At 41.9% G+C, this 16,760-nt stretch overlaps 1 protein-coding gene across 3 annotated transcripts; it reads right to left on the bottom strand.

The window, feature by feature from the left end:
- Window positions 1–7: 7 nt before the first annotated feature.
- Window positions 8–13,299, bottom strand: NIPA2 (NIPA magnesium transporter 2). 3 transcript variants are annotated; one of them, XM_065677605.1, is made up of 8 exons: window positions 13,038–13,299; window positions 10,382–10,436; window positions 5,646–5,706; window positions 5,016–5,231; window positions 3,454–3,510; window positions 2,595–2,685; window positions 1,883–2,043; window positions 8–986 (listed from the first exon to the last, which is right to left on the bottom strand). In XM_065677605.1, exons 4-8 carry the CDS (start codon window positions 5,152–5,154, stop codon window positions 349–351), a joined length of 1,086 nt encoding a protein of 361 aa, XP_065533677.1. In that variant the 5' UTR covers window positions 5,155–5,231; window positions 5,646–5,706; window positions 10,382–10,436; window positions 13,038–13,299; the 3' UTR covers window positions 8–348. The 3 variants fall into 3 exon arrangements, with proteins under 3 accessions (XP_065533677.1, XP_065533679.1, XP_065533678.1); XM_065677607.1 differs by lacking the exon at window positions 13,038–13,299 and adding an exon at window positions 12,672–12,877; XM_065677606.1 differs by lacking the exon at window positions 13,038–13,299 and adding an exon at window positions 12,299–12,661.
- Between the last annotated feature and the right edge of the window lie 3,461 nt (window positions 13,300–16,760).

Consider the following 16,760-nt stretch of genomic DNA (forward strand, 5'->3'; position numbering starts at 1 on the left):
ACCACACTCTTTTTACCACCAATGCAGAAATAAAGCAATTTATTTTTGATAAAACTGTCATTAGTGCAATACATCTTAGAACAGAAGAATGGAATGAAAGTATTTACACATAACTTACTTAAGCAACAAACCCAACTGTGGTCTGAGGTCATTTTAGTATTTTTTTTTAAAGTAAAAATAAGGCAAATAAAAACCCCTTCAGTGTTCTTTATCCAACCTAATCAAAATTAACGATTGTCTACACATACCGTTAAAAAGTACATGATTTTCCAGACAAGCTCAGACGTTCACAGCAGAAAAAATATTCCAGAGTTACAGAACTGTTCTTTAAGCAACATGTAGCTATTTTCAGAAGGCTGACAGACTTCCATTTCTCCTGGCTGAGAGGCTCTCAGTGGACTGCATTTCACCCAGACAGGCCAAACTTTCTTCATCGTGATTAAAGCAGTCGTACGTGCTCGGCAAAGTACCATTTGCTGCTCTGTCATCTTTCCGCAAAGAGACGGGCAGATTTGCCAGGGTGAAATTCACATCTTTGAAGGCATGCAATAAAAAGATCCCCACAATAATAGTCAGGAAGCCACTGAAGGTGCCAATAATGTCATCAGCCGCCATGTGTTGCCATTCCTTGAAAAGGATGGCAGAACAAGTTAAAACAGATGTTGTAAAGATTACATAATATATTGGAGTCACTATCGAAGTGTTGAATATATCCAGAGCCCTGTTTAAATAGTTGATCTGCGTGCTCACGCAGACAATAAGGCTTAGCAGCAGAATCCAAGACAAGGGATGGTTCAGCACTGGTTTTCCTGCAAAGAGTTCCTTTATAGTGATGCCCAAACCTTTTACACAGGAGACTGATAATGCTCCAATTACAGAGCAAATTGTTATGTACACGAGAATGTTGGTCTGTCCATGGCGAGGTCCCACCACAAATATTAGAATTAAAGACACAATGACAACAACGGTTGCGAAGACCACAAAACCTGGGGTTGGGGGGGAAATAAATCTTGTTATTTATGTACACTATCAAAAGCACCTTAGAGATACCAAGAAAACACTCATTAACAATGCAAATAGCTCAGCTTACACAGAAGAGTTCAGGATGGTTCTCATTACTCTTCGAACATCAAAGTTAAAACAATTCAGAGCGAGCTAGGTAAACCAAGGCTGAAACTCAGGCACGTTTTATTACCTTTAGCAGTCTATCAGCAAGATGACAACAGGATTAGACTGATGAATTGCCTTACACACAGCCTCACCAAGGAGTAGATGCCACTGGGTACAAGCTGGTGTCTGAATGAGTTGTAGGGAGGCACATTTTGGCAGCCTGCTACGTTCATTGGCAGCCTTCCAGTAATCAGGTCATTCCTTAAGATCAGCTTTTAAATCTCTGTGTCGGTTATTCCCTTGTGTTTAACATGGGAATCATGTCTGCATATACAATATTTCACAGATGTGTGTTTTCTTACATCTTACATGTTTCATGTAAGCATAGGAGCTAGTCTCCAGGATTACACTTCCCAGCAGACACGGCAGCACCTCCTTTTTTCATTTTAAGGGTAGCTCAAATTTGGCCTTGGAGACTGACACACTTCAATCAAAATGTACAGAAGTTGTGTTTATCCAACTGTGCTGCTCCATGTGTTTAAACTGTCATCTCTCTGGTTCACATCAAGACATTCTGTTCAAGGCCAGACAACTTCACTGGCATCATGCAAGGCTCCCTATGGAATTACGCCACAGAATTCAAATCTCTGCTTCATTTGAACAACATGAAGCAGACCTAAGCTATCTATCTTCCTGGAACATGAAAGCAACAGTAATGAAGCTGTAATAAAGAAATAATTGGCTGCGTACATACCAAGCCAGCATCTCTTACCTGGATCACCTAGTTTGTGGGACATTTCATTTAAGGTTTCTACTTCCTCTTCTTGTGGAGCATGAATTACCATCACAGTTGATCCCAGTATACTTAGCAAACACCCTATTTTTCCATGTAGATTAAGTTTTTCATTTAAAAAGAAGGATGACAGAATGGCACTAAGAAGAAAATGAAATGCACCAGCAAACAGGAAATTAGTAATATTCATTTGCTCATCAACTTAGAGGTTGCTTTGACTGTACAAGTCACTTGCATATACAATGTGCAGCTTAAGAATATCTACACAGTTGATTTCCTACCCTAAGATACTTGCTATGGACAGAAAAACCCATCAATATTTGTCATCTCTTCCCATAACCCCATTTTTTATGCTACCTACTAAAAGCTCTGTATGTAAGCACTTGTAAGAATATTTTTTTTGAAGACAAAAATCTTAATTCTCCTTAGGAATTAAAATACTATTCCGTTGTACACAACATGGATTTGAAATGCAAAATATGGTAACTTTTCACAGACTGAGGCATAGATGAATTACTAGAACCCTTTTACAGCATAGTCATTTCCTATTTGGAGAAACTACAGTCACTCCTGCTGTTTTTAAGCACTCTGTTTATTGTTAAGAACAAAACACACTGCATTTCAGTAGCATAGTAATAAATAAATATTTTACTTCTCTTTCTGAAATCACACTGTTGTGTGGGTTTCTTACCTTACAAGAACACTGAGAGCTCCTAAAGGAGTCACTAACGTAGCTGGTGCGAAAGCATAGGCAGCAAAGTTCGCTACTTCGCCAGCTCCCACTGCAAAGTGATAATAATTACAATCAAAGGAAGGTGTTAGACTGTCTTACACGACACATCTGTGAATCACTGCAAGTGTTCCTGTATTCACAAGTATGCAGTAAGGGAACACTGGAAAACTCTCCTTATGGTGTTCAGCTAACAGTGCTAGCAGAACACATCTCTCAACCCCTGCTATTGATTTAAAAACAAAAGAAAAGAAAAAGGCGGCGGGGGGACTACAACAGGTATTACAATTAATCCAGCCAAATCAGAAGGTGTTTTATGTTGATGTCTACATTGTAGCTCCCTAGCCTGCCAACTTGACTGATAAAACTGCTACATGGAGACATCTGCAATAACAAGATCCAGGACAATGAATACACTAAGTCATAGTTACTTGAACACAGCTGGTAAGTTGAGAGTTAAAGCAATAAAAATATGAAAGTTCAGAAAATTGACATCATCCCAAAATACGCTTCCCTCTAAAGAATCCTGTGTATGTAGGCACTTCTCTACTAAGGCAAAAACCAGGATGCATATGCTAGTGAAGAGATACAGGAAGACCAAATGCCTCCCTAGTTCCATTGCCCAAAGAGGACAGTTATGTTAATGAAAGAACTTTTGTTGTTACGGAAGTTATATTAAGATCATAAGAGCTGCACCTATCAAATCACCAGTTAGCTTTACCGTACATTGTAGAATCCCCATCTCACTTTCGTAACCACTGCTGCCATCTGTGGTATAGTTACTTAAATGATATAATGCAGATTATATGCTGATACTTACTTGAAAGAAGTCCAGCCCACCACAGCCATTCCTTAAGATACGCATGACCACCTTGACCTAAAATTGGAAGAATGTTTGTTACTCCATTAAAAATGTACATGAACAAAGAGTAAGCCCCATCGTTGCTAACACAGCCATAACACACTTGCAGCCCAGTCCCTTAAAAACCACAGGCAGCCTTTTGATACTTAGGCTTTATAATTACAGGGGTTTAAAACAAAGCATTTTCAGTTCCTGAAGAGAATATGCCTCCTATGACCTACTTTGAAAACAAGTTATTTTATTTCTTTTGTATTAGAAACAGCACTGATGACCATATCTGCATGACCCTGGAAAACAGTTCTTTTAACTCACGGTAACTTCATGAAAAGCCATGTGCCTTTTACCAGACCACTACCTTGGGGAAATGATGTGTGGTTTATGTGGTTGATTACAGGTACAAATGTGTGAAATGCAGTCACATTTCCCCACTCTGAGCCAGGGAGCATCAATTACATATCCCAGCCACATCTTTCAGTTTAAAACCATGGTCCCCTGGCCTGTCACTACAGACCTTGGTAAAAAAAAAAACAACCAACAAACAAACCAGCCCTGCATCTTTCTTTTAAGCCTTTATGTATTGAAAGACCACAGTAACGTCTCCCTGGGGCCTTCTCTTCTACAGGCTGAATAATCACAACTCTTTCAGGCCTTCCACTGGACTCCCTCCAACAGGCCCACTTCCTTCTTGTGCTGGGGGCCCCAGAGCTAAACACGGGACTACTGTTACTGGTGAGGTCTCACTAGAGCAGAGTAGAGGGAGATTGTTTTGATGCAGCCCAGGATGCGGTTGGATTTCTGGGCTGTGAGTGCACATTGCCAGGTCATGTCAAATTTTTCATCCACCAGTACCCCCAAGTCCTTCTGCCCAGGGGTACTCTCAATCTTTTCATCCCCCAGCCTGTACTGATCCTGGAGACTGCCCCAGCTCAGCTGCAAGACCTTACTCTTGGCCTTCCTGTATTTCATGAGGTTTATGCGTGACAACTCCTCAAGCCTATCAAGGTCCCTCTGGATGGCATTCCTTCCCTCCAGTGATCAATTGCACCACACAGCTTGGTTCTATCCACAAACTCGCTCAGACTGCATGCAATCCCACTGTATGTCACTGATGAAGATAATCACATTGCTTCCAGTATGAACCCTTGAGGGAGACTATCTGTTACACGTGACTATCACATGCGATTCCTTATTTTGTTGTTTCTCCTGACACTCGAAGGCCACTAACATTCTCCTAAATTCACTCATTCAGGAGCATAGATGTAGTTAAGAGTGCTGCTTCCAAGTTCAACCTGCAAGTACAATTTAGACTTAAGTGACATGGCAAAGGAATCTTTCAACAGGTGGCCCTAGAGGGCATCACATACACATTAAATAATATGTAGCACACAGGTGTGTCTGACACCAGAGGTAAAACCAGATCAGCTCTCTGTTTTAGGTTTCATATACATGTAACAAAATCAAAACAAGATCATAAGTTCAGCAACCTTCTGTTAAACAGCAAAACTTAAACACGTGTTTACCTGCTCTCATGGAGCCTTTCCTAGCTAGCCGAAGAAGGCCTTTCTTTTTTAGGATGAAACTTCCTCCAATGAAAATGCTGGAACTCATAGCCAACACCAGACCAATACAGAAGTCATATTTCCCACGAGTTTGGCTCATCTCGTAAACTACTACAGACTGTCACATTGATCAAGGACGAGCAGAACTTCTGTTACTCAACACACGAAGATGCAACACTGAAACGTGAGCAAAATAAGCACATCAGAATTAACCTGATAGAAATACATACTCTACAGGAAAATCCTCAACAGCTCATGTGACCGGTTCTCCTGTGAATAGTCTCTGTTATGAGTGCTTAAAAAAAAACACAAAAAAAGGCAATCTTTGAAGCATGTGTAAGCTTGAACCATGGAAGAGTGACTGACAAGTCTGAACACACAGAAGGAAGGGCTTCTGATCTGGAACATAAAAACTGAAACCCAAATAAATAAAAGTTCTTTGAGAAACATTAAGAAAAACTGACAGATGTGTGATTTATTTTTATTTTCATTAAGTACCCAGATCTATGAATCTATATTTATTTTCATTAAGTACCCAGAATCTATGTCCAGCACACCATGTAACTGATGATACCGATCAAAGTTACTTACATTGAGATCAGTTTGTAAGAGAGCGTGGGAACAGCCACAGCATTTCTTCCATACAAACTCACTAGAAAAAATGAAAGAGAAAATTACAGTGAGTGTTTAAGTCATGTAGTAACCGCCATAACACAAACAAGCTTGAGATATGTGCACACACACTTACTCTCTAACAAACAGGGAACTCTGGGAAAGAAATAAGGCATCTCTTTGTTGATTTATTTTACGCAGTTTCCCATACTTACATGAAGCATCTTTTCCGTTTAGCTACAGAAACAATATGGAGTTTACAGCTGAGAGACTCTCACCTCACCTGCTGTGACTCCAAACTAAGGCAGGGAAGACCTTCCACAACACCTTGCTAGAAGGTACTATTTTTTAGACTAGAAATCAGGATTTTACATGCTCAATTTCCAGCTTAATAAGAAAATTTATTTCAGTGCATCTCTTCTGTTACACTCTGCAATGAGGCTATCCTAGACTCCATTTAACACTCAAGATTTTGAATTTAAGGTATATCTAGAAATAATTTTTAAGCTGGGAAAAAAAAAGTAAAGCTCAAAGTCCATTCAAGGCGATTAAACTTTCTAGAGTATTAAGGAAAATGAAAACTATGTTCAGTCTTTGATTTCATGACAACGGATAATTATGACAGTATAGGGAACTGTTCTAAGGAAACAAACCCAACCTATAGATTAAAAAAATAATATTTCCTGGGAACACCAATCTCGGATGTGCCAAGACCAGCATTTGGTTCCTTAAGCAATTATTTTCCAGACATTCAGCAGCATGGCATATGACGTAAGCTGCACTAACAAGCTTTTGATTTAAAAGGAAGGAAAGGAGATACTGCAATATCAAGCATCCTCTTTTATGCTCAGGCAGAGATGGACCCAGCCACTGGGAGACCAGGACTAGATAAAATCAGATTCTGGTCTCATACCAGTTAACAGTTCTGACTCCTGCACCTGCTTATTCAAAATCTATTTTCTTCCAATACCACCTTTTCCTGTACTTCCTTGCTTCCAACTTCGATTGATTTGCTATACCTCTAGAAGAAACCTAGCATATAACTACAGGTAGATTAACATTAAAAGTAGAGATAGATCCTCCTACTTGCATCCAGCTAGTCTGTGAAAAAGTTGAGGAAAAGAGTCCCATTTAATAAGCACTCAACATAGCACTATTCCAAATGCTGCAAGATCCAAGGTTTAAAATTCTCAAGTCCTCCTCCCTCAAATCCTTGCATAGTAGTTTTAATATCTTACTTCATAGGAAAAAAAAAAAAGTAATTGAACTGCAAGAGTTTGCTTTCATTTTCTAGCAACTCTGAAAACCAAACTTAAGTAGATTCTTGAATGATACAAAGTCACCTATCGAACAAAACCATTAGTGTGGGAGACAGACCAGAACAAGCCACCTCACTAACTGCATCAAGTATTTCTCCGGTTTTGAATTCAAAGCAAGACTATTCAGCCCCTGAAGAATAAAGGCATTTTTTTTAATGCGAGGAAAAGACATCAATAGAGTTTTGTGACTGTTCCCTCTATCATCTGTTCTAACAGTCATAAAGTCACGCTGTTCAGGTCATCAAGCTATGAGAGTTCTAGTTCCAGCTCATGTAAAATGTTATACTGGTATATCATCAGCTGGGGGAGAGCTTCTTTTGCTAAGCTTTTCCCTTCTACTAGTGTTTTCAACAGTTGCTACTCTAGTTGTATTACTAGAATAATATACTAGTATATTACTCCTGGGAGTATTTTTACTAGTAGCTTTTTACTAAGAGAGAACTCACCATACTGGTGAAACAACTTTTTTTTCTTCTCCCTGACTTGCATAGCTTCATCTACACAAAAACATTTCTGACAGAGGTAAAGAGCACCAGTTAGTTTCATCCTGTATCTTCCACCCACTGAATTTCAGAGACAAGGGAGAAGCACAGGCTGCTTTTCTTTGTATCGGAGGAAGATGACTGCAGAAGAATGAGGAAAACTTGTGAGCTAACAGGCAATTTTCTCAATTTAGACTTAAAAACACCCTAAGGATGCTACACTTCAAAACTGGTAGCTCTGCACTCCCCCAAATCTCAAATACATTAAAAAGATTTTAATTCCCTGTCAACCGTGTTGTTAATCTTGTAAAAACTCAAATCTTAAACACTTCTTCACATAAATTACTGCCAGCTCCTCTTGCTAAGTTTATGTGTCCTCACAGACATGGCTAGTCCCATTTCTGCTTGGGCTGGACTGCTATACTTCCACCTAAGGTTTGTACAGATGTCTCTATTTTCTGACCATTTGTGGCACGCAGTCATGGTGAACCCACCTATTCTCTGAAGAGATCTGGCTCACTTTGCATAAAGCGCAGATGTAATTTGCATGTGTAGAATTCATATGTACAGCTGCAAAGTCAAACCAATAGCACACACAGGAAGTTTTACACTTCAAGAAATAAGTAGTTTAATCCTAACCATAAGACTTGGTAAAAGAAGAGGAATTAATGCATCTTCATAGATATCATCAAGAAAAATCATCTTTACAAATACAAAAATGTAATGAAATGAGCAGTTTCTGGAATAAATACTATTGTCCTGTTTCAGCTTCAGGATGTCTCAAAACTGTTCCATTCCAGCAGCCAGTGCCACTGCTAAGTTATAAGCAGGTGAGAAGCCAGAAAAAGTAAGAGTTAAACAAAGCTGGAAGTGGTTTTAGTTCTATTTGGTGTAGTTCTGCAAAGGTTCTTTAATCAAATTCACAGCTGATTTTAACACAGAGAATATTCCATCCACCCAAGACCAGCAGTTTCATGGAGGAATACTAGTTTGCTGCTCTGATTTCAGAGATGTAATGAGAGGATGCGACTTTCCTATCCACATAAGCTGCAACATTTACAGTGCCTCAAATAACCACCCATTTATCCCATGTGGATCTTCCAGTATCATGAGCCATACAACACGGGGAATGTATACTGAGTTTGAAGGTAATTAGATGGGGAGAGGTGGGAGAAAAAGCTTTCTGAAAAAAACCCACCAAAACCCATGTCAGGCATAAGCAAGTCCAGATTAGCCACAAAGTTTGCTCGTTTTTTAGACATTACCTGAGAAGTGTCAGAAATGCTGACAAGATACAGACTCTCTGGTCGAAAACACAAGATCATGCATTTTTGTCTCTTTGCTCAAAAGTCCTTTTCTCCCAAAAGCAGCACACACATAGTGCTCAGAAAATGTTATGTGTTTATTGTAACAAGTAAGCTCTCTAAATATTCAGAAACACTAGAAGCGGTGTCACAAGATGAAATATTTCATATTTAAAAGCATAAGTAAGGATGAGGGACTTCCCAGCCAAAGAAAATTAGTATCACTTCCACAAGCTGTACATTGTACGGAAGCAACAGCTCATAAAGTAAAGATGGTGGATTGGTGCAACTTTGCCTACTTGGCCACCACCCCTCAAGGGCTCAGTAGACAGTCTTTTCTCCTAGAAGTAATATAACCATATGCTAAATTATTTACACACAAGAATTCACAATTTCCCTGTCTAAAACCTGATCTTCTTGTGACAGGATAATGTCATTAAGCTAAAAAGGACCTCAACAGGCCATTTACTTCAACCCTTTGTTATGTACAGCATAATTCACTGCTGCTTCTCCTCAGTACAGATAATTCAGCCAAGCTCCTCTTAGGAAATACTTACAAAGGAAACTTCGCAAACACACAGCCATGCTTTGCTACAGTTAGGAACTCTCAATACCTAATGATCTTCATCTAGAACTTCACTTTGACTACCAAACACCATTATGTTTGTCCACCCTGGACTTGGAAAGATACTAATCTCTTTATCTTTGTACTGCACCTTAACATTACTCACATTGCTGTGCAAGTCAGGTGCTTGGCACTTCCTGCTGTGCCACCTGGGTCCTTTCCCAATAGCCCACTTTTTAATTTTTCTTATGAAGAGCAACTCCCAGAGCTGCACACATATTTTAGCTCAGCTGTTACTTCTGCAATGCCGTGGAAGACTATATTAGTTCTCATACAACTGAAAACAGGTGGTTTTCTTATCCCTTCCTGAGCAGTCATCTATTGTTGACTCTTCTTCAACTTCTTTATTAGTATAAGCTCTTAATTCTTGTCTACAAAACTATTCTCTAAATTGTATATGGATAGAAAACTATTCCTGCCTGGACATAACAGCTTTCATTTCCTCATCTAAAAAGCATCGCTTTTTGTCAGAAATGTTTCCTGAAAATACTCACCTGAGTTTACAACACTATCAACCCTTCTCTGCTCAATGCCATTAATGGTTTCTTTGTCCTTTCAGCCAGATCACTAATGCTAAACAGCACAAGATTCCAACATGACTCACATGGAAGGACTTTTCAACAAAGGTCTGTTTTGACAAAACATTAGTAATAGTTAACTCCAGGTACAGCCTGGTTAAACATGTTTTGTAATGTTCTGTGGTATTTTATTTCCAATTCTGTTTATTTACAAGAGCTCCATGAGAAGTTTTATGTTTCTATCATTTAAATAAAGCACCTATTTAATACCCTCCTAGCTACTCATGGAAGAAAAAGGGGCTGAACCACCAAGTTGCTTTTAACAAACACACACTGACTGCTGTATGTCCCATTAACCATTACGTGTTCCTTTCTTCCTTTCCACAGGCATAAAACCAGAGGAAACAGGAACACTACAACAGAAAAAAACAACAGACATTCAGTGATGAGCTTTTCATTATACATACCAATTTTGTTCCAAAATCCAGAGGCATTCAGTTCTTAAATATTTCAGTTAGGTTTCTAAAATATAAGTTAAAAAATAACATTAATCGGCATTTTAAGAATTCAGCTTAAAAAAACCCTTATGCCCATCATTTCAAGTTAATTTCATTTTCATGTACAACACACAAGACTGTACATTGTCTCACATACATACACTTAAAAAAAAGACAGAATTTTACTTGACTAACAAAGTAGTGTGATTATAAATTTGACCCTTCTTAGGTATGTCTCACCTGAAGCATTACAGTTATTCCATCCTTTTGCTTTTACTGTCACTAATCAAAGAAACTAACTTGCCATCTAAGCTACTCTTCAGAGGGTACATGCTAAAGTTGAACTGAAATACCATCCTAGTCAGTTTCATCCTGTAGCTTAAGTTCTAAGGCACTTTTATTACAAGAATTAACATAAGGGTTTAATTCTTTGCTTTAGTATGGTGAGTTTTCAGAAGATGTTTATACATAGAGCTCTGGGTTGGTGGGCAGTATGAGCACAAACATATTCTCATTAAGATTACTGAAATCGCCAAAATATACCTAACTCATTAATCCAAGTCTTCCTCTGTTATGTTCTGTCCACTTATGAACACACCTTTTAAACACACGTATAGAGAGAATGTTGAAAGGACAGATATAACACAGCATTAAGATAAATGAGCTGATGGTTCAAAACATAGCCACGTGCCTCTTTAAAAGGCCAAGATGCACACATACAGTACCCAAAGATTCTGTATACATTATTTAAGAAAGAATGCCTCCAATTTTGCACTGTAAAACTGCTCCAATACAGATACAGTTTTCCAGCTTTGTCAAAGTTAATTGAGTGTGCAAGCTTATAATTATTTACATATTACACAGGCAGGATAAAAAAACCCCACCTTTATTTACAAAGATGTTATATATATATATATATGCATATGTAAAATACAACGTTAGAGACACTAGGACAAGTATTCAGAAAGCAAAACAGTTAACAGTTGTTAAATTACCCATTTTAAAAGTTTCAGATGAACTGTGGGGAAAGAGCCTTGATACCTAATTTCTATTAATAAAGCAAAAGCAACTAATGTTCCATTTTCAGAAATTAGGAGAAAACAAAAAAAAAAGTCACACCAAAAATGTTCATACATCTTATTCTTTGTATTTCTATTTGTAGTTATTCTCTTCGATAAAAAGAATGACCTTCAATCAAAGCATTTTCATATAGAGCTAAAAACTACCTTCAGTAAACCAGAGTGCCGTTCATTAACTGAACGCCCGCTATGGACGGTGCTTTGTAGATGCTACTATATTGACTGTATTTCCTAGAAGTCTGCCAAAAGATGATGACAGGACTTGCTTCAACTTTGTTGCACCTACTACACAGGTTCCACTCTCAGTCATGAGCACAGGTTCACTGTTCTACCTTCTGCATTTAAGAGGGGCAGTTTCAAATTCAGGACATTACTCACTGTTACTCCTCTGACATGACTGATCATCTGTTACAACCTCCTCTCTGTCTGCTGGGATTTTATCCTGAGAATTAATAACTTTAACAAAAGCAGAACTGGTGTGAAACTGAACTCTAAAAAGCTTACACAATAATTTCCTATCAACGCTCCTTGTTACCTTTCAGGGAGAAAAAACCCTAACTGTATACAATAAGGCACATCAAAAGCAATCATAAAGAGCTATGATGACTTATGTTTATTAAGTTTCAATTAAAAATCACATTACTTAAAGATGTTGCTGGAAAATAAAGTTGACTGGTTGAAAAAGATCAGAGAAAAAAATAATCACAGACTAAAGAGTCAGACCCAGCCTGTATCTTCACAGCGTACGAATGAACACAAATCCTTGCTCTGAACCACAATGCAAAGCTAGAATTACTTTGTTTCTCACCTCAGACTAAAGCACTGCCAGGGCTCTTAAGATTCTCCTGAAGTCGATCCGGAACCAAGCTGCACAACCCTCAACCTCAGCTAAACTCAATCTTGAGCCAAACCGAAGACAAACTGGTTTAGCTCCCTGATGAGCAATGCACACGCTCCATTAAGCACCACAGCTCTGGCAAGACTGGCATACTGTCACTTGCCGACTCTGTCCAGCAAGAGAACCTAACAAGATCTGGGGGTTTTAATCACGGCTTTCTGAGCCCAAACCATAGCAAGTTCCCCACTACGAAGGAACCAGCCCGGCGATGGTCTGCCTGGGCTCAGCGCCGTGACAGCCGCCCGGCGGCGGCACGGCTGGCCCCTGCCCGCTCGCTCCTCACCCAAAGCGCCGAACACCCAGGACCCCGCGCGGCTCAGGGGGACGGCGCCGGGGCCGGGAGGCAGGCACCCGGGTACCGGCGCTCCTGAGGAGGCATCAACAAAGCAGGCAGCCGCCGAACAGCCGGTGCGCTGAGCGGCGGGGCTCAGCCGGGGCCCGCGGGCGCCCTTCCCGGTGGCGGGGCCCTCACTCCGGCCGGGTGGGCCGCAGGCACCGCCCGCCCCACCGCCCCGAGCGTTCCCAACCACCGCCTCCCCTCCGCTCCCCGCCCTCTGAGGGGCCGGCCGGGGCCGCCATCACCCCTCAGCCAGGCCGCAACCAGCCGGGCGCCCTCCCGCAGCGGGTCCGCCCGCCTCTTCCCGGTTACCTGCGGTCGCCGTCCCTCACATCCCCACCGGGAGGGACCCCGCGGCCGCCGCCGCGCACGAACAAAGAGGAGGAGATGGGGCAGGGGGAGGCCGGAGCGGGCGGTGGGAGGGGCTGGTGCCCGCGCGCTCCACCGCCATGAGGGGAGGGGCGGGGCGGGCAGCGGCGGCGGGAGGTGAGGGCAGGCGGCGTCCCGGGCACGGCCTCCCCCGGTTCCGGCAGCGCCCGCCGGAAGGGCCGCGGCGGGGACGCACGCCCCGCCCCGCCCGGATCACGTGCTTCTTCCCATAGCCCCTCCCTCTCCCTTCCCTGGGGCGCCTCCCAGCGGCCCGCCTGCGCGCCGGCGGGGGGGAACCGGTGCTGGGGAGGGCTGTGCCGTGCCCAGCCGCGGCCGCGGCCGCGGAGCTGGCCGGTGACGGGCGGCGGGCAGGCCCTCGCAGCGGCGCCGCTGGCCTGCAGCAGTGCGTGCTGCATTACCCCTCCTGCCATGGGCAAAGCCCGCGTTACCCGACTTTCACACTCCGGCAGAAAGGGAGTGCTTACCCTTACAAACCACGCACGATAAAAGGCATTTTACAGGGGGTGGGTACGCAGCACGGACTGTTAACGTTACTGAATAATTCAGCCCCCACGCTCTCGCTGCATGCTCTACAGCCAAACCCGCTTCAATCTCACATCGATAGAATTGCTACGTACGGTTAGACAAACACCTCTCGTCAGTTTATAGCAAAGAGCCCTTGAACAATCATCACAGGCTCCGAGAGCTCCTGAGGTTCTACAGAACTATTTAAGGGGGCTTTATGCAGCTGCCTTGTAACGTGAGGTCTGGGTACCCAGCGCTGCCACAATACATGCGGTAGCTCCACGCAGAAGATGCAACTCCGCCTTTTCCAGTCGGCTGAGACTGTTTCGCCACGTCCCTTAGTGACAACAGCTCCTGCGCCTTCGTTCTTCTTGCCTCAGGATATGCATGGGCATTATAGCCTGCACAAGCAGCTGCTGCAGTTTTGCCGAACTTGGAAATAAAACGGGAGAAGCAGTCTTGGCTTTCTGTCACAGGACACCCGGAACAAAGCTGTTCCTCATCACATTACCCACTGTGTTTCTTCGCATTAAAAACGGTGCCGCACGCTGTCACAAAAATGAAATTTCTACACCACGGAAAGCAATTGTGTTCAGCCCTGAGGGCCACGACACAAGAAGGACATGGGCAAACCTGTTGGAGCAAGCCTAGAGGAGGGACATGCCAATGCTCTGAGAGCTGGAGAGTCTCTCCTATGAAGACAGGAGAGGCTTGTTGACAAGCCAACTTGAAGGCAAGTTGGGCTTGCTCAGCCTGGAGAAGAGAGGCTGCAGGGAGACCTAGCATGCTGCCTTCTAGTACCTACAGGGGGTCTGTGAGAAACCTGGAGAGGGACAGGACATAGGGGAATGGCTTTAAACTGACAGAAGGGAGATTTAGATCAGATATAAGGAAGAAATTCTTCACTGTGAGGGTGGTGAGACACTGGCACAGGTTGCCCAGAGAAGCTGTGGCTGCCCCATCCCTGGCAGTGTTCAAGGCCAGGCTGGACAGGGCTTGGAGCAACCTGGTCTAGTGCATGGTGTCCCTGTCTGTGGCAAGGGGGGTTGGAACTGCATGATCTTTAAGGTTTCTTCCAACCCAAACCATTCTGTGACTCTATGATTTTAGGCCTATATTATTCTCTAAGGCAACATTCCATTCCCCAGCTTAAAACTAGTCTAGCTAGCATTCATGATGTGAACTTTGCACTTGTGAAGTTTGGGGGGTTTTATATACATGCATGTGTAAAAAAAAAAATAGATTTTTAATACATAAAAGCCATTAAGTACCACAAACAATACGCAGTTATTACCTACATAATTATGTAGCAACATGCAGTTATTACTTACGTAATTATATTAGAAGGCTGGCTCTTCTGTGTTTTACAAGACGCCAGAGCTGTGACAAAGTTGAACAGCTAGTGAAAAGGGTTCCTCAAATGGATTAAAAAATGATGATAACTGTACCACCTTGAGCAGTATAAACAGGAGCATCTAAGTACCGATATCTAGGACAGTTCAAAGTTTAAAGGAGCTAAAGAAGTTAATGTGCCTGTGATCATGCCGAATGTTGGAAACATACACACGTACATATTCCCAAGTTAAACTGTAACGATATCTGAGGCAAATGAATTCAGTCTTCTCCTTCCCCAAAAGCCACCTCTGAAACAAACTAAAACAATAATAAAGGGAATAAATTCATGAGAATATTGGCTGGACTCCTTTAAGTATTACAGACTCACTGTGGAACTTAAATCATTCTCTCTGTTAATCCTCTTCATGTTTCAACTGTTAGTTCCACTTAACGCACTGTCATTTGTTCACACAAAATAGGGACTTTTTAGTGTTCTCAATTCAGCATGAATGATTAAATCTTTACTTCAAAGCCAGGGGTTGTGCTCAGTAACAGAAAATACTCGAATATCTCCGAGTAATTTACAACGGCATGGTATTTCAGGCATGTTTGCTGAGTATCTGGAAAGAATTCCAAATATCAGAACAGTGGTAGCCTCCCTAACCTAACCCAATCCATTCTTGCAGGGTAACTCAGCAGCACAAGACACCTTTGTGCTCAGTGATTTTCCAAGAGAGATCGGCTACTGTAGGGACTTGTAGGCCGTGGACAGGGTGTTTCAGGACTTAATATCCACTACATGCATAAATATCTCGTATGGTTTAAAAGGACAAAGAGCAAAAATACCACTCATACAACCTCAGGAAACATTACCAGGTTAGCAGGTAGCCTAGCTTGTGCTGCACAGTGACTGACCCTTGTACAGTAATTTCCAACTGTGTACACACAGTGAAAGGGTTGTAATGAAAGCTACCATGTGCCAGCTGTCCAGAGGTGCTCCCTGGTAAACGGTCCCCGAGCAGAATGGTGCCAGCTGGCAGAGTTTTAAAGCATCCCTCCAGGGTGGTGAATTCAGTGAGGTCTGTACCTGGCAGAAGTCCTTATTCTTATAGGCAGAAATCCTATCCTTATTCCTGATAGGGGAATAGGGTAGCTGGAACAGGGTTTCTGGTGGCCTTGTCCCTCCTGCATTTCACAAAGACAGTTGAGCAGAACAAAGAAGCCATGTCTGTGAGTCTACTCGTACAGTGGTTGCACTGCCACAGAGAAGGAACTTAAGGGACTCTGCATAAGACTTAAGCTTTTAGCACAAACCTCAGAAAACTCAATAGGACCTTTTTTTTTTTTTTTTTCCCCTTTTTCCTTTCTTTTGGCACTATCTGATTTTGGTTTTTAACACTCTTCCCATATGAACGGTATTGGTGAGATACAGATAGTCAAGATTGGTTATATCCCAGACTTTTAATAAAAACAGTGGTGTAAATGACATACTTGCCTTTACCATGATGTTCCTTAGAGGCCTAGTTCCAGAGATGCACAAGAAGAGAAAAGTTTAATTTTCCTGCTAAAAACGTGTTCTCAAAGTACAATTCCTTATCCCGTTTACTTAAATATCAGAGATGCTGCATGTAAAAAGAAAAGCGTCTCTAGTTTTCTGGTCTATCTTTGTATGTTGTGTTAATACCAATACCTTTAAAAATGAAATTGCAATGCCATACCCAATAAGGAATCCACACCAATCTTGTCCACTGCATACAACATTTTATACTGGATAGAAGCTAATTTCCTTCTTTAAAAATAACTTTC

The sequence above is a fragment of the Lathamus discolor genome, chromosome 4, assembly GCF_037157495.1.
Source record: "Lathamus discolor isolate bLatDis1 chromosome 4, bLatDis1.hap1, whole genome shotgun sequence".
Taxonomy (NCBI): Eukaryota; Metazoa; Chordata; class Aves; order Psittaciformes; family Psittacidae; genus Lathamus; species Lathamus discolor.

What these genes read in the sequence shown, in the direction of transcription:
- NIPA2 (XM_065677605.1), bottom strand. Translation starts at nt 5,154, where the DNA reads ATGAGCCAAACTCGTGGGAAATATGACTTCTGTATTGGTCTGGTGTTG. An exon ending in GTGGGCTGGACTTCTTTCAA is followed by an intron (nt 2,686 to 3,453) that starts GTAAGTATCAGC and finishes ATCACTTTGCAG; the next exon opens with TGGGAGCTGGCGAAGTAGCG. An exon ending in GCTCTCAGTGTTCTTGTAAG is followed by an intron (nt 2,044 to 2,594) that starts GTAAGAAACCCA and finishes TTTTCTTCTTAG; the next exon opens with TGCCATTCTGTCATCCTTCT.